This window comes from Phaethon aethereus (genome assembly GCF_964289735.1).
Source record: "Phaethon aethereus genome assembly, chromosome: Z".
NCBI classification, from domain to species: Eukaryota; Metazoa; Chordata; class Aves; order Phaethontiformes; family Phaethontidae; genus Phaethon; species Phaethon aethereus.
The window spans coordinates 42,562,209-42,585,552 of record NC_138577.1 but is presented as its reverse complement, the minus strand read 5'-3'; the positions used below and the strand labels follow the sequence as shown (position 1 = coordinate 42,585,552).

At 40.2% G+C, this 23,344-nt stretch overlaps 1 protein-coding gene across 2 annotated transcripts in view; it reads right to left on the bottom strand.

Annotated features, from left to right (window-relative positions):
* Nucleotides 1–23,344, bottom strand: part of TRPM3 (transient receptor potential cation channel subfamily M member 3) — a gene marked incomplete at both ends in the record, with an annotated part of 416,264 nt that overhangs the window by 74,230 nt on the left and 318,690 nt on the right. For both annotated transcript variants that reach the window (XM_082013364.1, XM_082013365.1), the window contains one exon: nt 9,675–9,798. In XM_082013364.1, the coding sequence (XP_081869490.1) occupies nt 9,675–9,798 (124 nt within the window). The remainder of the gene's footprint in view (nt 1–9,674; nt 9,799–23,344) is intronic.

Sequence of the window (23,344 nt, the reverse complement as noted above, 5' to 3'; positions counted from 1 at the left end):
GTTTAGCAAAAACCTAAATTAAGTGGTCTGCTATTCTGAGGACTAAGAAAGAGAATTCCAGAGGAAATAAGAGGGAGCACATATGAGGGGAGAAGTTTGAATGTTGGTTGTAAAGTTTTTAAATTTTACATCTCCTTCTGCATTGTGGCAGCACTGCAACACTTCACAATTTTATTTGATCCAGTAATTTGCCATAAACTCATTGTCTGGTAAGAAGCAGGGAACAAACAAAAAAAAAATCAGTGTTTATAAGAAAGACAGCAATTCTGCAATTGAGGAGCCATCTAGGTGCACAGAAAACAATTTGACAGAAATTACTGTAAATGTTTGGCTTTCCCTGTAATTATAGTTTTTGTTCCAGTCTGAGACAGCTGTGTCAACCCCTGAATGACTGAAGAGAAAAGGCTATGGAAATGTCACAGCTCTGTCCCATGTAAAAAAAATTATATTTTATAATGTGCATATTTTTTTTAAGACTTGGAGCACTGTCAACATATGGAATATGCATATTTTCCAGTGAAATAAATTACCAAAAATAAGTTTTGGCAGTAAAAATATTGAAAACAATGCTTTTCCCTTATACAAGAGGTTTCATGCTGTTACATTAGGCCATTTATTACTCTATTCAGGCAGTGAAATACCAGTCCCTGGTTTTAAAGTTGAAGAAACATGAGTAAATATAAATTGTAAGTCACAAAGCATATAAGAAGGGGAATAGAATTTAGACATTGTTCTTTAAATTACTGGGCTGTGCATGTTAACAAACTGTGATGATAAACACAGATGTGTTTCCATGTAGACTTACAGCATTGGAACTGGTTAAGAACAGCCACAGAGAGAAATGGTTTTGGGTGATGGGATAGGCGTTTTCATTCAAATACTGGTGTAATCTGAGCTCTTTCATCACCCTGATTTAGGAAAGAAATGTGGAATCAATGTGATGTGGTCCACCTCCTCCATCTCTTCTACTGTAGAGAGGATTCTTGGAGGTATTGAGAAGACACTATTTTTATACATTTCTTCTGAAAACATAAAATGCCTTATATAGAGAGAGAAAGGGGCATGAGTAGTACAGTGAATAAAATAATGAAGTTTTATCACCTGGAAGGCTCTGACATCTGAATCTCAAGTAACAGGAGTTAAAGCCAACTGAAACCTAGTAAACAGGAGTCTATTAACCCTACTGGTCCCAAAGCAGCTATTATCTGCAAACACTGATCTACTGATGATATAAGACTCGTGCATGGGTTTCAGCACATACTGAGGAGAAGCCTCAATAAAATGCTTTTAAAAGAGATGTTAACTGTCATGTAACCCTATCAAATGGGTATTTCTCCCAGAAAGCACTCTTCTTCTGACAGATAAGCAGGCAGCCATGCCATGGACTGGAGGGGTTACAGTCAACTTCTATCCATGTGTGTGCCTCACCTTCTGAGTAAGGTCCTTGTGCGTACCATTTGAGCTTTTGCTTTACATTTAGAGTCTCAGTTATCTCTGGTCTTTACATGGATGGGCGGCCCTGCACAATTCCTATTAGCTCATTCTGGGAAACTAAGAACTGGCAGCAAATCACAGTCTTAGACAGTTTCTTGAATAAATAGGCTTCTTTCGGCACCTAACCTCGGATCTGCAATGTCTTTGTCCTCCTGCTAAACTAACAGTCTCAGGTAGGACAAGTTCTGTAAAAAACAATCAAGCAAGCTAATGTCATTCTGGGCTTTTAGTGAGATAATTTAACCTGTAACCCATCTCTTGCTCACAGATACTAAGCAACAAAAAACTGAATGTTTTTTCAAGGCAAAGTTTACTAAAAAAGCCACGAATTATGTAAAAAGCTCATCACTGAGATGAAGAGCCCAAATATTCTGTTACGTTCAGAGAACAAGAATTCAGTTTGGTCATTCTCACTGCTGCATATACTGAAAAATTATGTCTTGCAAGTCATTGCCCTAAACAATGTTGTCTGCAGGACTTACATGCATCTTACGTACATCTTCTAATCTGAACTGAAAATGCTGACCTTAAAAGGAAGTATGATGAGTTGGTTGGGTGGCAATGGTATTAAAGTCGGGGACTCTCGCTCCATCTTAATTTCTAGTTTTGCTTTGCAACCTATTTTGAAGTAGTCTGACAGTACATGGATGCCCAGGTTGCTTTGCTATAGATGATGCAGGCATATGCCTATTCTGTATGCAGGTTGACAGCAACATCATGGTAACACACAGAAACCAAGCAGCAAAACCAGCCACAAACCATTAGTTTCCTAGCTAGTTCACCGGTGAGACTAAGTAGGTAATACTTGGAAAAGGCAGCTCACTTAGTGTAAGATATTCCTATAGGACAGTAAATTCGCAGTTACTGCTGTATCTACACAGAACCTGCAACTCATACAGTGAGCTCCTCGTCTATGACAAGATATTATAGCAGTAATGAACAGGTCTCTGTGCCCCATCTGAAGCCACAGAAAGAGTAATTATATTTTCTAAGAAAGGCAAAAGAAATTATTACTCCCCAGACACAACAGAGCCAGGTTTCTGAACAGTATTGTAGAGTTTATAAACTGCATTGCACCCTTACGATCCCCTGACTGCAAAAATTGGTCTATATTATCTAATATGGAAGTTGCTGTGTCACCCAGTACTGTTTTGACTTCACTTTCATCACTGGGACAATTGACAGCACTGTATAAATGGTTCAGTGTGCACCTCCCAGAATTACTTGTTAATAGTGTAAATGGGTAATGGATATTTTCACAAGCTCATATTCTTAAAGGAAGAAGAAACCTTCTAAATTTGATTTCTTTAGCTGCAATTTTAATCACAGAATATGTAGGAAGAGAAGAGGTTTGTCGTAAGTTGCATTAACATCTACTAGGTGACTCCATCTGTGATAATTGTGCAGGCAGTATGCACCAAATAAAACAGAAAATTTCTACTTACTGAATGTAAGCAACAACAGTAATATTGGTCTTTGCAGACTTGTGCTGAAGACGGCACAGCAGAGGTTCAGGATGGACCAAATAATTGCCTAAATTGCATACTTTTCCTTCAACAGTAGGTCTGACATTCTTGTGCTTTCTGTTAGCAGAAGCCCTACTCCATCTGACAGCAGCTGAAAAGCATCTGGTAGGATCAAAAGCTTTTCAAAGCTTCAGTGTAATACAACAGCTGCCTTTGTCTTTTTTCTTTTTTCTTTTTTTTTTAGTTTCTTTTTTTTGATATGTATAGTTGCTTTGCTTGTGGAACTTGTTCTCTGAATTACTGAAATAAAAACCCTGGCCCTAGGATTGGATTTTGTTCTCTGTGGAGTCAATGGCAAAGCCCAGCTAACTTCATTTGACTTCTTGGCAGCTGAAAAAACAAAATATGTTTTTATCTCTTTACCAAAAAGAAATCAAATGAAGTTCACAGAATTTCAAATTACTCTGTAATCATCATATTAACACATACTTACAGGGCCTACACAGTAGACTAATCCTATTGATTTGCACTGACTGGCTAGGAGATTTAACTTTCATCAAAATTAGGAGAGTTGCTAGAGTCACTGATGAAGAGGACTGGCGCTTCCATTTGGACACAGAGGACTAATTAGCATCAATACACTTTACACGGGAAATCTCAGAGAGTGTTTCCACGGGAGAGACAAGGGCTGTTTCAGCAAGCCGCAGGCCAGTAGTTACATGATGCTTTCCTGCTCCAGAGCTCTACTGCTGCATTACATGGTGTTCACAGCAACTATACTCCTGCAGGAACTACAGCTTATTTTTACTATTTGAGAAGTCACCAAGCCCACTTCTGCCTCCTCTGTAAAAAGGATTCCATCAGCATTAAAAAATCTTAGCTGAAATAATTTATTTGTTTTTGAAGACAAATTTGTTTAAAAAAATGGATCTGAATGACCTTTTCAACCTTTGGGAAGGGCCAAAGAAATTAAGTGACAATATACTGATAAATTCTTAAAAGTCCATTGGATTTAGCTAATATTTAATTCAGAAAAGGTCTATGCCTATGCTAATAAACAGTTGCAGATGGTGTTTAATTAGCATACAAATTCATTGAGCCTGCACATCCAGCTGAAAAGCACAAGGCTTGTTGCAGCCAGTGTATGATCTTCCCAGTACAAACTCTTACAGAAACATGGACAGGTTTTCTCCAGCCTTTTCAGTCAGAGAAAACTGAAACCACCGAAGTGAACAGGTCTTATTTGTAGTCCAAATAGAAAAGAAACTGCTAAATCACTCAACAGCTTCCCAGTACTTTGGGTAAGTAATCAATAAGCTGAGTCAGAGCCCTGCATTAGTAAGACAATATTGGGGTAAGAACGTTACTCTTGCAACACAGCCTGCTCATGCACTGTGCATTTCTGGACAATTTGGATCTATCTCTGTTTGAAAGAAAAACACAATAAATAGCAAGCACCTTCATGAGGCTGTTTGTCCTGATCTCAGCTCAATGTACCAAGGCACTTGAGCATGACACCTGCTTTGTTTAATCTGACAGCACCAGAGTTGCAAGTTAGTCATGAAGTCAGCTGGAATGACCTATTGCCATATATATATATATACTCGGTAACACAAAGTAGAAGTAAGTTTTACACAATGCCCAAGCAGCCGTTATGTTCATCACAGTGACCATACACTGAGGCACAGGAATAACAGGGAAAAGGAGAGGCAAGTAAAAAATATCCATTACTTGCTGACATGAGATAGAGATGGGATTTTATTGTTCATCTTTTAGCAGGAGACTAATTGAATTGCCTCTGTTGTGTCTATATGGAAATGAGTTGCGGGAATTCCTGGATGCACAGAAACCTATGCCCACCATCCGTTCAGTCTTCGTTCTGAAAACCCTTCTTGTAATGCAGTGGTAGGCAATGACACTATCAGTTTGCTTAATGTAGTAGCTGAACCTTCAAATATTCAAATTTAGCAGAAAATGGTCATGGTAGTGATGAGAAAACAAATTTAACCAGCAGGAGGTACTCAGTCTTTACTGATGGTGTTAATGTGCCATTTTTTGATTACTAAGGTACTAAGATTAGAGCTATCCTAATTTACGGCAAATGCCTTTTCTGTTAAATGGATATAAGATTAGGTCTGTTCTCTCTCAAAGCACTATTTTGGAAGCCTTCGTTTTATGACAAATGTATCTCACTGCAACAAGTGTGGGTGTTTTCAGGAACATGGACCTTTCTGCTTGCCAAAGTGGCCTTTCCCAGTGCCTGCCCAATGAAGCTCCACAGATGGATGGACCTATATAGCTTGCTGGAAAGCACATTCTGGCTTCTGAGAAATTCACATTGTGATTTGTGAACAAAGCACTCCAGCAACACGTCAGTCTAAACTGCAAAATGATTAAGTACTCCTAAAAGAATAGAGCAGCCTCTATTTGTCAGAAAACTCAAACACCAGAGTTACTGTCTTTCAGGGAAAATAATAAGGCTAATTTATTTACTGAGACAGAAATAAATACTCCTTTGCACAGCTGGAAACAGACTTCTGAACTATAACCCCACACAATGTGTTTTAAGGGACTATCTGAAATAAGCTCTCATGGCTTGTTATCTGGGGGATTCCCTTCCTTGTTGCCACTTCACTCCAGGGCAGAGCTGGGGCTCCAGTGGGAAAGGTCCCTGTCAGGCTGTGTCCTCAGGCAGTACCCTCACCTGCTCTTTCTTTGTATTCTGAGGTCAGCAAGGTAACCCAAAGAAAATCAAAGAAAGATCAAAAAACAGTGTTGAAGACTGTCTCATCTACTTTCTTTTATTTTTTTTAAATTATGAAATTCTATCTTACTGTAGCTTTGGACTAATTGATATGGAATGCAAATGTCTTAAGCAAAAAATTCTTGTTTCTTTTCTTAAATTCCCCTTCCCCTAAATTCCCCTTCCCCTCAATTTTTTTTTTTTTTTTTTTTTTTTTTTTTTTTTTTTGCTTTTAGTGGCAGGCAAGTTATCAAATGAGATATTTTAGCTTCTCATGAGCTGCATGCAGGAGATGGGAACACGTAGAAAGAATCTTCATGGTGCTTTTTGAAAGGAAGTGTGGACTGGACTCTACAGTACTGCCTCCTGCCCCCTTAGCTTTGGTGAGTCTTCATGCTCCAATTTTAGCAACTTCTTGGCATAAACTTTTTTTAAGAATTCTATGTAAATGCAACAGTAGACAATCTCCCTAAATGATATACAAAACACGCTCCTACTCTTGTAATCTACATTTCTATGTACAGATCTGTATAGTCTACTTCATTTTAAAAGGATTTTTATACATACCATAGACCTCATTAAGAACCTTGGTCTAAATATGTTTCTGAATAGAAAATCTGATGCTTGCAGTATCAACACAGCTAAGTTTACGATGTAATAAAAACTACTCATTAAATTGAGAAGTGGAATTTGTTCTGTCTTGCAAACCTAACAGACTTAGATCTCTCCTCTGCCATGGCCTCACCTTATCATCCAGCTTGTGTACTCAGATTTGATTCAACAGATGAACTTACACTTTATCAAATAAATGGAACATTGAACATCACAATAATAATGTTCCCTGGGCATACATTTGAAAGACCATTTATTAAGAGTGAAGTCCAAAATGTGAGAACTTGAAAAATCTGATGTTTTTGAAGGGGGTGATTTCTGTTATGAGTATGCTTTTCCATGAGCTACCACACTTATGTCAAATTTATAAAAGAGATGCCAGTCTTTTTACACATTCTAAGTATGTAGAGTAGGAAAAATTATTTCTTTTTGTTAATTAAAGCTTTTTGTTCCTTTCCAGACTAATGTCTGAACTTGCACTTATTTTCTCTCTCCACCTCTGTGATTCATCTGTATTTATGTATTTTACTATAAGAACACCTTCCTGCCTGTACCCTGCTTGCACTTAATTGTTTACCAGCACACTGTAATATGACAAGCTGCTTCTTCACTGTCTACTTTGTTCCCTGTGAATTTAGCAGCCACAGTCAGACAGTGAGGCACACTGACCATGAACCTGGGGAAAACAGTCATGATCAATTTGGCTGCTGCTGAGCTCTCTGATACAATCTTTTTCATTTTCCTTCTATTTATTTCTTTAGGGAAATGGGAGATCAGACTAATGATGAAGTCAGTTCATCAAGCGGTGTTTGTCTTATGCACAACCAAATCAGAAGGTCAAGCCTGAGGAAGGACAAGAGCTGGAACAGATGTGGAAATATGAAACATCTGGCTTTGTAGAACCAGTGAAGTCACCACTCACTCCTGGGAATACTTCAAGGTCATCCATCTCCTCTGGTAATGTTATCTTCGTCATTATGAGTATCATCTTTCTTTTACATTCATATACAAGGTTATGAGTCTTAAAGGATACCATTAGCCTAGCAACCACACCTCAGACATAAAATCTTTCTAGCATATGACTGTTAAAATTAGCACTCTGAGCACAACTGAGGTACCAGAGAGAAACACCGGTTTTAATGTTTTCTCTTTACATATGGTTGTGTTAGTGGTATAAATTCAAATTCAGAGCACATAATTTTGGGCAAATCATCTCCTGGCTAATAGCTCTTCAGAAGACATGTAGTTAAAAAATGGTAGTGGTGACAGAGGTTACATGCCTGCAAAGAATCTTGTGAGAAATACACAACCTTGCTTGAAATAAAAATATTGATGTGAATACTGCAGACAAAAACTTCACAGTTAACTTTGCAGTAGCAGAGTTTGTTCAAAGCCTGACAACCAGTTCTGGATTTAGATGTCTGGAACAATCCAGAATTGTGTTTTTCCAGTCTTGATAATTCAATGTCTGCCTCTACTTGCTATTCTTTTTTTCTTCCTACCTTCCTGCCTTCCAGTCTTTCCTCCTTCCTGCCTTCCTTGCTCCCTCCCATTTGCTTTCCTTCTCTTTCTCCCTCCCTTCCTCATTCCTTTCTTCCATCTTCTATCATTAAGCATGTTTTTTACATTTGTGTGCAGAACAATGGTTCAGAAGTAGGTTCTATATGTACATATCATTATTATTATTACTACTACAGTAATAGAAATGGCCATAAATGAATTAATGCTGTTTCTCTAAGGAGGTTCTCTCTGCTAATCATTGATAAGAAATGTCACAGAAAATTCAACATTAAGGTAAACTGAGACACATATGTACTACACCTGTAAAGCAAGCTCAAGTGCCATGGAGGTCATCGTACATCGTGACAATCATAAACGGATAGGAAAAGTATTTCTGAGCACAATCATATTTTTTTGACAGTCTTTAATGCGAAGAAGATTTCAGAGTGAAAAAAAAAGAAAAAGAAAGAAAAAGATCTCTATCTTGATGTTCACCTAGGGAAGGGATGACTAGTTTACACCTGATGGGCTGCACTGAGTGCTTGTGAATAGCTAAATGGTGTTTAAAGCCTGCTATACACTTTGAACTCTGATTGTGGGAGAAAGAAGGCAGCAGGGACTGCTGTATGTCCAGTTCCATCAACTACCTACATTGCAATGATGGAGTGGAACTCCATGCTGCTGTCATGTCTTCCCTGAAAAGTTGTCCTTTGGATGGTCTCCTTTCTGCCATCGTCCCAGGTACATGCCAGGTGATTGGGGCACATGTAAATGATTAGTTATGCATGAGGAATAATTTTTGATGGATGCACGAACTGCTGGTTACTGAACAGAATACTGCGCTTTTGGCAAGTTCAGCCATATAAAGAAATATCCTCTATTTTGCAAAGTTCTGTCTAGACAGGCAGCCTTTTCCTTTTAACACTTCCTAGCTGTTTTTCCCCCATTCCCCTCCAGTGGTATTAATTACTCCATGCTGTATTTTCCACTGAAATTAAAAGGCACTGCAGAGGCTGAAAAAAAAATCTCAAACAGTTTCAGAAAATGAAACTTCTGTAAAATAACTATTATCAATCTTTCCTCTTGAGTGTTACCCTACACAAAGTGTTGCAGACTGTTGTCAGCCTGGAATTCCAAGATGCTGCCATATGAACTGAAAACAAAGCTTAGAAGAAAGATTAAGTTACAAAATTGAAGCATGTCTCTTCAGTCAGTTTGTAAGAAATAAAAACCCCTGGAATTGAATCCCAAGTTTTTGACAATGTGATTTTGCTTCAAAAATGCTTCTCCAAAAGCAGCCTCATGGAGCCTCCAGAAATTGTTGAAAGGTCTTGTGTTCGTCAAGAAATTATAAGTATGTGTTAAAGGGACAGCCTTGCCACTGCAGAATAGGAGCCTTGGACACAAGCTGTCTTATTTTCCTGTCACACATCTCCATAATAAAATGATAGACCTAGTGGTACTTGTGCAACTCTACAGCATCTTTAAAATATGATCCCAGTGACAGACAAACAATTATGCTTCCTTCTGAGGTTTTCTGTAGTTGGATGAGGTAGAATTTTAATCATGATATGCCTAAGGAATACTGAAAGGTAACAATACCCATGCTCTACTAATTGGATTTTGTCCTATCGAAGGAAATGTAGAGAAATTTACAAAGGGAACAGATCTGTTGGATTAATCACTTTTAATGAGAAAATATTGATTAAAGCAAATAAAGGTCAGTATGATATAATATCCTTTTAGAGTCTGGATCACAGTGATCCCATTTGTGAAATTCTTCGAACAGGCATCTGAAAGACTTGATCAAAACAATGCATTGAGCTCTCTCTTTGCCTCTAAGGAAAGTGTGAACATACCAGCTCCTTCTTCTTCATGCACTCCATGAGGATAATGAAGAGGTGCTGCGCCTGGGTTCGGGTGTATGTGAAAGTCTTCTGTATGGTAACTAGCAACTGGTCCCTCAAAGACTCGTTGATAAGTCTGAAATCCAAAAAGAAAAAATAAAGTAGAAAAACAGACATGAGGGAACATTGCAACTTCAGCCAAGGGTCAAACAAATAAGAGTTAGACAACAAATCACTGCAGGTTGTTTTGGACAGGTTTGAAGGACAGGAATTGCTGAAACCATCAGAGACAAATTGGAAAACACTGTTCTAGAAAAACACATTGATCAGGTTGGAGTACCTCATCTGCAAAGTTTCTATTTCAGTTCCCACATATGGCATGACAGAAGGTCATTCAATCTATTTTGTTAGGGATTCCCTAGCAAAAACAAGAACCAGACTGACAGTCTGGGTTTGAAGGAGACCAAGACTTCCAGGTGAACTGAAGACCCCTTTCTAACATTGAGTTAGCAGAATTCAACTCATGGTTCATTTTATGAAACTGGGAGCATTTGTGTTGTCAGTGGTTTTGATTTTAGCTTGACTATCCCAGCAGTTTCAACTCACCTTATTGATGATGCACAGAACTGGGTAAGAAAACAAACAAATAAATTTCTCTGTTCCCATGTCCACTTGAAGAAACCATTTTGCTTTCATTCATGTGGATCTTCCAGGAGTTTAAAGAGTAATCATTTGTATATTCCTCCTCAGTGTTAATGTTAGTACTTGCAAAAAGTGACCCAACATCAGAAATAAATAGTAATATTACATGGAATATTAGCACGTGAACCCTACCCCTGGGTATCAAAAACGCTATTCGTCAGGACTGTTCTGGGTGAAACATTGCTGTTCTTAATGTCTTACAAAATACTGGGCTCTAATTTAGAACATGTGCCCTTTGATGTATGAAAGCTTCTACAGTATAGCAGTTTTCTCACTTAAAAATTGTAACTGAGTGTTTCAAATTGGCTAAGACAGAATGTTTTACAGGATAAGTCATTGTTGATCATCTTGGGGAAGGAAAATCAGAGAATCTTCATAACACATATTTTATGACAGAAGATAAACAAAGATGTAGCCCTGTAGCAACTGCAACGAATTATCAGAAGCAGCACACTATCTCATTGTTAGCTTATGGCAGCTGCTTTGGGAGAACAATGACCAAACCCTTGTTTATTTCATACTATTGGTAAAAGTTGCCTGTACTTCTCTGCAGCAAGGAAGCCCAAATGAGACTGCAGGATATTCATTACATAATTGAATTTCAAACAAGATTTACCTATCTAGTCTTTATACTTACAGCAAACATGTCATTAGAATAGACAATGAATGGGAATGGGAAAGAGGTATAGAGGTGCACAGGAGAATACAGAGGTCTGGCATATGGAGCGCATATGTTCTCTACAGTCTAAAATTGAGTTTGACTGTAAATATCCCTGTTGAGTAGGACTTCCACTTCACAAAGAAGCCTGTAAGGCATATGTCAATGTGTTTGGATTAAAATGAGTTTACATGGGGTTTTAGGCAACGCTGTACATAACTGTTCTTACTATGCCTAGCTCCTCCTGTTGTCTTTATTACAGACTCCTCTTGAATGGAGAGCCTAGTAATGCAATTACGCTTTTCATAAGGAGCAGTATGGCCCCAGATGTGCTTTGCTTTTTCCTGGGATACTAGAGAGGCAAAAACACTGCATTTACTGCGCTCTCACTATGTAAGCACTCCTTCCCCGCAGTGTGACCTGCTTCCCTCACAAAAAGGCAACATACAATGAGCTAAAACCTTCAACCCTCTTGGTGGGCAGTAATGACAGCTGACACCAGAGGACTTTCCGTGTGGGAGTTACAAGAAAAGTAACCTTGCCTCTTGTGTAGAAGCAGGGATGTTGCAAGCACATGAAACAAGATGTCAGAGCACAGGTAGAAATGTAGATTCACTCCACGTTAAAGAGAATCAACTTGGAAAGGCTGACACACTGAAAAGCAGTAACATACTTTGAGTTGCGTATTAGTATACCGTATATGATATAAATTCTGAAGCGCCTTTTTCAAGCTCTTTAAAAAAAAACCAGTTGTAAATTTGCTTTCATCGAGAAGGCTGTTCTTAACGAAATAGTGCTATCATTGTAAACGTAAGTAGTTCAGAACTATGCAATTTTCCATCCTTCAAACTAGGAAGGAAAAAAGGACCTGGGGGTGCTGGTTGACAGCCAGCTGAACATGAGCCAGCAGTGTGCCCAGGTGGCCAAGAAGGCCAACAGCGTCCTGGCCTGTATCAGGAATAGTGTGGCCAGCAGGAGTAGGGAAGTGATCGTGCCCCTGTACTCGGCACTGGTGAGGCCCCACCTCGAATCCTGTGTTCAGTTCTGGGCCCCTCACTACAAGAAGGACATTGAGGTGCTCAAGTGTCTCCAGAGAAGGGCAACGAAGCTGGTGAGGGGTCTGGAGCACAAGTCTTATGGTGAGTTGCTGAGGGAACTGGGGTTGTTTAATCTGGAGAAGAGGAGGCTGAGGGGAGACCTTATCGCTCTCTACAAATTCCTGAAAGGGGGTTGTGGTAAGGTGGGTGTTGGTCTCTCCTCCCAAGTAACCAGCGATAGGACAAGAAGAAATGGCTGCAAGTTGCACCAGGGGAGGTTTAGATTAGCTATTAGGAAAAATTTCTTTACTGGGAGAGTGGTCAAGCATTGGAACAGGCTGCCCAGGGAGGTGGTGGAGTCACCATCACTGGAAGTGTTCAAAAAACATGTGGACGTGGCACTTGGGGACATGGTTTAGTGGGCATGGTGGTGTTGGGTTGGTGGTTGGACTTGATGATCTTAAAGGTCTTTTCCAACTTTAATGATTCTGTGATTCATGAAATAGTATGAAAAGTATATGAATTATATGCAAAAAATACATGGAATTGGAAGAATTTGAAATTAGAGAACTTCAGAAAACATTTCCAAAGATCCTGGGATGAAAATCATCCTGTTTTCTTATCATAATTTAATTTTCCTTAAAAAAAATGTACAATCCAAACATGAGATTTCATTTCAGAAATTGGCGCTCTCTCAGGCTGACACACAGAGAAAGCCAGAGAAATTTGCTTTCATAAACATTGAGTAAAAGCAAAATTAAGCCCCGAGGCTTTGTAAGCAGCCATCACTTTCCTTTCCTGAATTAAAGCTACCAGAAACTCTATCATATCATAGTTTACATAGCATGTAAAGCAAACTCCATGTGAAAGATATGGAGTTTTTTTTTAAAAGAAAGTACCAGAGGTGGTTCCCTAACTACAGTGGTACACATCTGTTGAAGTACCACTGCTCAGAAACTTCCTGCTGTCATAATTTGATTTATGCAGTTTTCTAGCCTTATTAAGTACTTTTTTAATATCTCATTGTTCTGCAATTCTACAGCGAGCCTGTTCAATGTCTGTGTGAGATGAAAAACTTGAAATGATTGTAATCAGAAAGCAAAACAATAATAGCAAGCTTTCTGATAACGTAATCATAGCTGAATTAAGCTTTGTGTAAACTGTAATCAGTCATATCAAGACTATATCACATTTACTCCTTAGGAGTCTAAAAATGTTAGATGGTATCAGATCGGAGTTCCCAACTGTGTAACCCAGATTGGGCAAATAAAAACTGTGCCACCCTGTTAAAGGCTGAATCTATGATGCATACACCAAATCCAATGCATGTAAGACAAGTAACTTCACAGACTACTGTGAGCAAAATAACTGGGACTTGCAGGCGGGGTGATGATCTATTTACTATGCAAAGACAACTACATTTGTTACACATACAACTTCAGCACACATTTTTAAGAATCATGACTTCCTAATTTTAGATTTGGGGGAAGGGAGATGGCTTCTTGAGTCTTGTGATTAGAGGTCTAACCTAGAACACAGGAGATTCTCGTCCACTAACTTGGGAACAGTATATTCAGCAGGCTCCGTCATGGATTATGAACCTCATATGCATAAAGCTTCACAGGCGTAAAAACTGTCCACTTTACCAGCCTGAAACTCGACAATTATGACTTCCTTCAAAGTCAGTATACTCTCGCCTAAGAAAACTGGACAGTGTCAGATGGAGATAGTATTTTTATCATTTTTCCTGCTAGGCTCAGTTCAGAAAATATTTTATAACATACCAATAAATTCCTGTTTGGGACATTTTGATGGCAAGATTCCCTGAATTCCACTTAATTTGTCGTTGAAGCAATACTGCAGGTAACTTGCTCCTGCCTAAACAATATGTCCTACAAGAAGACAACTTAACCTTTTCTTTTCTTTTGTTCCCCACATAGTTGAAACCTGTTCTTTCATTCCCTAAATATGTAAGACAGGCCCATTTTCCTACCAGTCCAGGTATCCAGCATTTGGTTTCTTTTTCCCAGAGGAGCTGGATTGCTGATGGAGTTCAGATATCTACTTTCAAAAATCTGGCATCTAAAGTAGAACTATATACATCTACGTTTAGTTTCAGGAAAAAAATCTACTCATAATTGTTACTAAGAGATTTATTTATTTTTTTAAGAAGATGCCAGCATTAGTCTTGATGCATCTGATTATCACAACTGACCTGCATGGTCCTACCACAGGATAAAATGGAGAAAGATGCCTTGGATACATCAGAAGATGCCACTTAAAAACATTGAAGTGACAAAGTAAATAAAGTGACATACTAAGTCCAAGTTACACTGGAAGATTACACAGCAAAGCAGAACTCCCTTCACTGCTTTGGCCAATGCAGAAGAGACAGATGACAGCATTTTGGCATCCTCCCTCCTCAGAAAGAATTGTTTTTTTTAAGTAATGCTTAGTATTTGAGGAGATAATAGACATTCCACTCAATAACATTATAGTCTTTCAAACTCATGGCATATGATTTTGTAGTGGACATTGGAGAGGATTTGAAAGATCTGGCCCATAGCCAGCTCCCTAAATAATTTAGCCTTTTTTCTCCTGAGATTTTTAGTACTGCAGTCATACAGTGTACTAGAGATTTATAAAGAGTATACCCTAACTTGATTTCAAAATGCAAGTTCATTATAGATTTTTAAAAAATTATTGTTATCAAAAGCTTTGAAATTCTCAAAATGAAACACTCCATTCAATGAACTGCACATAATCTGTTTCTAATTTTTCATTTGTGAATTCTTTTGTTTTAATTATTCCTTTTAGTCAGGATAAAGAAAACATATCCATAAAGTGTGATGTGAAAACCATTCCCTGCCCTCCTTTATGGGAAGCTTAGGAGATTTTCTGTTTTAATTATGATTTGCACTTTGGACAATCAGACCATATGTAAGAAACATGACCAGAGGCTCTGCTGATAGTTTCTTCCATTGGAATTACAAATAATACAGAGTGTGCGATTCTGTATGACTGACTGAATTTCTCATACTTTTTAAATCCACACATTTTGCATAGCATTGTTATGAGAAGAGACAGAAAATAAATGTAATTATTCCTTTGTTCTATATCAAACAGGAAGGATTTCTGGATAATTTTATGAGGAATCAGCTTTACTTGCAGCTCTTCACTGAGGGTTGTTCTTCCACACCATTCTCCCCTGACTACGTTTATAATGGCTGTCCCTTCACCAAAAGAGACATGATTGTATTTAACCAAGAAATTATCTTCTATCCAGCTTTTGATTTGCAAAGTACTTTGTTACAAAAGAAAAGTAATGATATCAAAATATGCAATCTGAAAACAATCTTGCAAAATAATTCAGATGTGACAGTACCCATGATCCCCCATGATGCGGTAGACACCATGGGGGATACATAAGACCCACAGCATACCTACATCATGATCCCTTTTGCTCGAAGTGAAAAATCCCTATATTTTCTGTATTAGAAAAGAAGGGATTTCAGTAATATACTTCAGTTAAGAAACCTAAAAACTATGCCCCAGTGGATGCAGAGACAGATCAATCCAAAGGCAATCTTTAATGATTCTCACATGAGGATGCTCATTTAAATCACAGAGAATGTTTTATGTTTCCTTGTGAACATTAGGCAAGAAGTACATTTTTATGGCATTGAATTGAACTCCTTAAGGGTCTCATGGTTGGAGGAGTAGAACTGATGGGGTAGTTAATATGCTATAAGTTCAGCTTGGAGACTGCATTCGAATATTGTAAGTATTCTATTCCTATTCTTTAAGGAAATATTTGTCTAAGAAGTGACATAGTTTTAAACCTAGTATTTCATTTTTCTCCTTTTAAATTCAGCATTTAATTTAAAAAAATCCCTGAGGATTAAAAACTACTGAATGATCCCATAAATAGTTGCACTTTACGGTTGTTTTACTTCCAGCTTGTGCTTTGATGCAAGACAATGAAATGAGAAGGCATCCTTGATTATACAGTCAAAAATAATTCGGCTTTATGTGAAGGAGAGTTATTAACAACTAGAACATTCACTTAGGGCTCAGGAGGGACTAAATTTGGGTGTTTATGATCTATTGTATGTTCTTACCACTCAATGCTGTTCAACATGTTTTCAACTTTTAAGTAAATGAGAAATTAAGTGCTTCAGAGCCTGGAGAACCTGACCTTTAAATTAGGGCCAATAGTGATGAGCAGCCAAATAATTCTTCCAATTCACCACATGGGGAAGGTTGCATTTAAGCTGCCTTTTCATTTAGGTTACCCCATGTACATAGTTTGTTTGTCATTAAGATGTAAAAGGTACTGGCAACTTAGCTTGCTAATGAGAATTTTACTTGCATGCAGTGAAATGTAGCCAGCTTGTACATTCTTAATACTCTTTTCAAGACTTTTCAGACCAAGGCAATATGTAGTCCCTGACATTAAAGTTATGGCAAACTTGAAAAAAACCACCTGCATTAAGTCTGCATACCTGATATTACAATGCTGACTCCTCAGTGGGAAACTGCATATCTTGCCTTGCCTTCCCCCTGGAACTTCAGTGAAAGAGAGGAGACACTGAGGCCTCAAAACTGATTCACCTCCAAAGGCAGCTTTACTTCAAGGTATGCTTCACAGTCCCTTCTGACCTGTTCCTGGTACATCACATAGGCGCAGGCAGCACCTCCTGCAAGGCAGCGCCGGCACGGCTCTCTGTGTGCTGGTAGCCTCATTCCACTGCAGCCCAGTAAAGTCTTGCTTACAGTTACACTACGCGCCCGAAGACTGCCCTAGGTTAGTGGGATGTCTGTCTCGTCATGAGGAAAGCCTATAATGAGTCCTTCATATAAGGCAGATTCAAGGTTCTTTTTTCTGGTCTTTTCAGGGACACACATACATTGACATTGCGAAAGGGTACGGCACCGTGATTAATATAAAAAATTGTTCCTTTTTCTGCCACGTGAAATCAATTAGGAAGGATACACAATGAGGAGGGAAGGCAGACACATCACAATTCTGTGAAACCCGATACAAAAGGACCTGTTGGGCAGATATGCAATTGCTCAATACCCTTAAGGATCTCTCTCAGAGCACGGATTGGCTCCACACTGATCTAAACTCAGAGACAGAACTATATTTTGTCTTCCTTCACCTCCAGACATAATTCTTTTCCTTCTGGAAAGAACTTTTCAACTAAACTTAAAAACTCACAGCAGTGCTTAGTACACATATACACATATCCTTATATGTAGAAAATGAATCCATACCAGTCTGCAATGAGTGAGAATTTAAGATGCTGAAAAAATAGCATAATACCAACATGCGAGTTCTGAGTCTGCTGTTGCCATGAATGATGTGGTTTTTGAATTACTTAGATCAGATATCCAGTGCACAGCAGTTGGAATATACGCTGTGTCTCGGGATAAGACCCTGATTTGCAGCCAGCAGCCAGAATTAAAATAAAATTTTGACAGTATAGTCTGATTGCACAGTGGATTGCAGAATTAAATTCTGCATGCAATTTGGACATGCTAAATTGATTTAGAGCCTAATAGACAGAGTTTTGTATAACCTACTTAGATTCTATCCAAAAGAATAAGCTAGTAGCTGAACTCAGTTAACATGCCCATTATTCAGTTATTCTCCTCATTTGCTAAGCACTATTCAAAAATAGTTTACAGAGGGGGAAAAGTACCCAATTTGTATCTGAACTCTAATGAATTTGGGTAAAATATTTTTATGAATATAAATAATAGTGGTGTTTCACTTGTGGTATTCTTAAAAATATCATTGCATTTTAGACTGATGTTTTCTGAAGCAGGGTGAACATACAATAGCTAGCTTTACAAATTTCATAGTTTGTGCATTCTATTTAGTGCAAGGTGAATGGGAAAAAAAAAAGGAAAAAAAAATTATACTATTTGCTAATATTGCAGGCACCACCTGGAATGGCACCACCATGAAAAGAAGACCCATAGTAAGGGAAAATAATAGCTCCCACAAAGCCAGACTTGAGCATCTCAGGTAAGATATGACTTGCTTGTTCTGCCTCTAGTGATTCTATCACTTGCCTTTCTTACAGGCAGGAGTTTGTTATGATGAAATCATCGAATAGTTTGGGTTAGAATGGACCTTTAAAGGTCATGTAGTCCAACCCCCCTGCAATGAGCAGGGCCATCTTCAACTAGATCAGATTGCTCAGAGCCCCGTCCAACCTGACCTGGAATGTTGCTGGGGATGGGGCACCTACCACCTCTCTGTACCAGTGGTTCACTAACCTCATTGTGAAAAATTTCTTCCTTCTACCTAGTCTAAATCCAACCTCTTTTAGGTCAAAACCATTACCCCTTTCCCTATTGCTACAAACCTCACTAAAAAGTCTGTCCCCATCTTTCTTATGAGCCTTCTTTAGAAGTACTGAAAGGCAATAAGGTCTCCCTGGAGCCACAAGGGTGTGGGTCTGAGAAAGCTCCAGCATTTTCTAATGAGCGTGATGAGCAGCCCTTGACCCGAGGTGCCTTATTTGCAACTGACCCCATATTAGGGAGGATCAAGCACCCATTGGCCGCTATTCAGGAAAGGTCTATATAAGAACCGGGCCAAGAATACAGCCAACAGATGCTGCAGCTTGTGCAAGGGGGTGCAAAGAAGGCTTCAGATGAATTTGTTCCAGTGTTAACAGTCTCAGGTATGATGGTGACATGATACAGGGTAATTTTCCTGGCAGGTGCTGGAGTAGCTGCCCCTGCCAAAGCAGAGGCTTTAATATAGATGGAGCTTTGGGTGGTGGACACAGCTCTCCATGTCCCACGCTGCAGGGTCTATCTTTGATGCCAGAAGAGATGGCTTTCTTTCCTGCAGGTCTGCCATCTTGGAGTAGCTGTGCCACCAACCATAGGAGTTACAAAAGGAAGTGAGCAGGCTATGCATCATCAGAGAACATGACAAGGATGTAGACAGGATCTTATATGAGATGCAACAGCTTGAAGAACCCTGGACCGCAACTGCAACAGAGATGCAGTCAGTATCCACACCTAGTATTTAGGTAAGTGCAACCTCTGGAGAAGGCAGAGGATGAAATCTGGTGACTGCTGGCACCAAGAGTAAGGCTCCTGCCCCACCTAATGGCTTACAACAACAAAATAGGTTCACTGCTCTTGGCATCTGAGACTAAATGAAAGATTCTAGGGCATAGGTTGGTAGGAGACAACACAACTGAAAAAAGTTAATGAACCCAGATTTGGTGGTTAAGAAGATGAAGAAGTATTTGTACTTAAGCAGTAAACCATGAAGACTTAGTTGTTCCTGCCCTCTTGAAAAATGTAACTGTCATGCGATCAGCAGAATCCACAGTAACTAGGGTAAACGTAAAGGTGGCAGGTGGAGATCATGACCACCGACTTAGTTGAGGGACTCTGAATTCAGATTACCCCCCCCTCTTTCTAGAAGCATGTATACCACTTTAAATATGCGTAACCAGTAATAAACAATGTGGTAATTACTAGCCATGAATGTAAACTTGGGAGGGTTCTCTATTGTTTTTTGCTAATCATGTAATGGGATAAATATGTGGTGATTCCTCTCTGTGGTGTGCTAGCTTTGTGGGATACTGCCTAGCGCCCATGTCTGCACAAATATGCTATATATATAAAATATCTCTACTCTGTGTGTATATTGGCGTGTTGCACACTGGGTACACAATCCCACTTTTGGAACAACACTCTCAAAGTTGAAGAGGAGCCACATGTGCCTTCAAGCAAAGGAACTGCGCTACCTGACCCTAATCCATGCAAGACCACCAGGAACAAGCAGTGAGTGATTATAATGGGGAACTCCTTGTTGCAGGGGACAGAAATATTCATCTGTTGACTTTACCTATCAACTAGAGCGGTTTGTCTGCTGGGGACCAGAACTTGCATATTGTGAAGGGACTGCCAAAGCTTATCTGACCACTGCTGTTCTTCCATGTGGGCAAGAACTATACTGCAAGGGGAAACCTGGAGAGTATCAAAAGTGACTACAGAGCTCTGGGAGCAGTAGTCAAGATCATAGGGACCCAGGTGGTGTTGTCCTCAATCCTGCTGGTCAGAGGAAAGGGTGTGGGGAAGAGGACACTGATAATATAGGTCAATAAGTGGCTGCAGAGCTGGTGTTGGTGACAGGGTTCTGGGTTCTATCACCATGGGACCTTGTCTGCAGATCAGTGTCTGCTTGTGAGAGATGGGATACACCTCACAAAGCTACCCTGGCCAAAATGGCTGATCTGGTAAGAGGGCTTTAAAGTAGGAATGCTGGGGGAGGTGGAGTCACCAGCAGCTCTGTGAGACTGTGATGCGCAGGGCTGATGAGTGAAGAACCTGGAGTGATGGGATGAGCAGGGATCACAAAATCAATGAAACAGGTCTTAAGCAGGCTCACCTCCATCATTTTTATGTAAGCAAGGAAGTACCTACAGGGTGCCATCATGGAGAAATCCCCAAAGCCCCTGCTACTAAATCAGTATGCTGGGGTGCCTGTGTACTAAAGTGCACAGTAAGGGGGGCAAACAAAATGAGTTCGATCTGTGTGCAATTGCACGGCTATGATCTTGTTGGGGTTACAGAACCATGGTGGGATGGCTCCCATGACTGGAGGTATTGCAATGGAAGGATACAAGCTCTTAAGAAAGGCAGGCTGGGAAGATGAGGAGTTGGAGTTGCCCTTTATGACAGAACAGCTGGAGTGTGTGGAGCTGTACCTGGGGATGGATGATGAGCCAAGTGAAAGTTTATGGGTTAGGATTAAAGGGAAGACAGGTAAGGGGGACATTGTAGTGGGTGTCTGCTATAAGCTGCATGAGCAGGAAGAGCCCTCTACAGACCACTAGGAGCAGCTTCATGTTCACAGGCCTGAGACTGAGATATCTGCTGGAGGGACAACACAGCAGGGTGTAAGCAATCTTGGAGGTTCCTGGAGTGCAATGACAAGAACTTCCTGATCCAAGTGATAGAGCAGTCAATGAGGAGAGGTACTCTGCTAGACCTCATATTCCCCAACATAGAGGGACTCAATGGGGATGTGAAGGCAGCCTTGGCTACAGTGACCATGAGATGGTGGAGTACAGGATTCTGAGAGGAGGAAGAAGGCAAAAAGCAAAATCACAACCCTGGACTTGAGGAGATCAGACTGGCCTCTTTGGGGATCTGCTTGGAAGAGTCCTATGGGATAAAACCCAGAGGGAAGTGGGGCCCAAGAAAGCTGGATAATATTCCAGTATCACCTCCTCTAAGATGAATGAATGTGGCAGGGGACGTGGTGACATAGGACATAGAAAGGCTGAAGTACTGAATGCCGCCTTCAACCCCAGTCCCCAGAGACCGGGGGCAAGTCTGGAAGGAGGAAGTAATACCCTTGGTGGTAAAGGATCAGGTTAGGGAGTACTTAAACAAGCTGGACATACATAAGTCCATAGGCCCTGATTCCCTCATGAATGCTGAGGGAGCTAGCTAATGTCATTGCAAGGTCACCCCCTAATCTTTGAAAAATTGCCTGAGGACTAGGGAAAAACAATGGTCACACCTATCTTCAAGAAGAGCAAGAAGGAGAACTCAGGGAACTACAGGCTGGTCAGCTTCACCTTCATCCCTGGGGAAGTGATGGAGCAGCTAATCCAGGAAACCATATCCAGGCACATGAAGTACGTGAAGATAATGAGGAGTAGTCATTGTGGATTCACCAAGGGGAAGTCATGCTTGACAACCTGATCACCTTCTGTGATGAAATGACAGGTTTGGTAGATGATAGTCAAGCAGTGGATATTGTCTACATAGACTTCAGAAAAGCCTTTGACACTGTCTCCTGTAAGATCCTCATTAGTGAGGTGAGTTGAGAACTGGCTGAATGGCTGGGCCCAGAGGGTGGTGATCAGTGGTATGAAGTCTAGTTGGAGGCCAGCAAGTAGTGGTGTATTCTAGGGACCAATCCCGGGTCCAATCTCACCCAATATCCTTACCAATGATCTGGAAGATAGGGCTGAGTGTGCCCTCTGCAAATTTGCTGATGATACAAAACTGGGAAAAGTGACGGATACGCCCCTGCCCTCTGGTAGATGGACCTTGAGAGGCTGGAGAAATGGGCTGACAGGAACCTCATGATGTTCAACAAGGGGAAATGCAAAGTCCTGCACATGGGGAGGAACAACCCCATAATGACGTGTTGAAGGCCTCCCATCAGGAAAGATGCTTGGCAGGACACCAAGCTGAACATGAGCCAGAAATGTGCCATTGCAACAACAAAGGCTAATGGTATCCTGGGCTACATTAGGAGGAGTGCTGCCAGCAGGTTGAGGCAGGTGATCGTTCCTCTCTCCTCAACACTGGTGAGGACACACTTGGAGTCCTGTGGCCAGTTCTGGGTTCCCCAGTATGAGACATGGACATACTGGAGAGCATCCAGTGACGGGACACTAAGATGATGAAAGGACTGGATCACCTCACATATGAGGAAAAGCTGAGGGAGCGGGGACTCCTCAGAACAGAGAAGGTTCATACAAGGTCTCATCAATGTATATAAATACCTGAAGGGAGGATCTAGAGAAGATGGACCCAGGCTCTTTTCAGTGGTGTCTGGTGACTGGACAAAAGGCAATGGCACAAGCTGAAACACAGAAGGTTCCCTCTGAACATCAGGAAATACTTTTTTTTGCTGTGTGGGTAACTGAGCATTGGCACAGGTTGCCCAGAGAGGTTGTGGAGTCTTCATCTTTGGAGATACTCAAAAGCCATCTGGACATCGTCCTGGGCAACTAGTTGTAGGTGTCCCTGCTTGAGCAAGGGTGTTGGACCAGATGACCTCCAGAGGCCCCTTCCAACTTCAACATAGAACTGTGGTTCTATGGTTGTTTACATATTTTTGCGGGTGAAGGAGAAGAACAAAGAATATTAAAATTTTTGTATTCAGTAATAATATGCACTTTGGAGCTTGCAAAGCATGCTTACAGCCTGATTCAACAAAACAACACTTGAATCCCCTATAATAAAAGCCAAATACTATCCTTGCCTCACCTTGAATCTGCAAAGAAAAGTGGGACAGTGCAAACACAGATCAGTGCACAAGCAGTCATGTGTGATTATAAGTGGGTGTGCAGAATTACGCTTAATAGGCAAGGAAAATACAAACTAGCTTATATGAACATGTAGGGCTAAATGAAACCTGAAGACAGTAGTACACTGTGTTATAATGACAGCATACCTAAGCCAGTGAAAATAATTCCCCGTGCCCTTTGATTGAATCC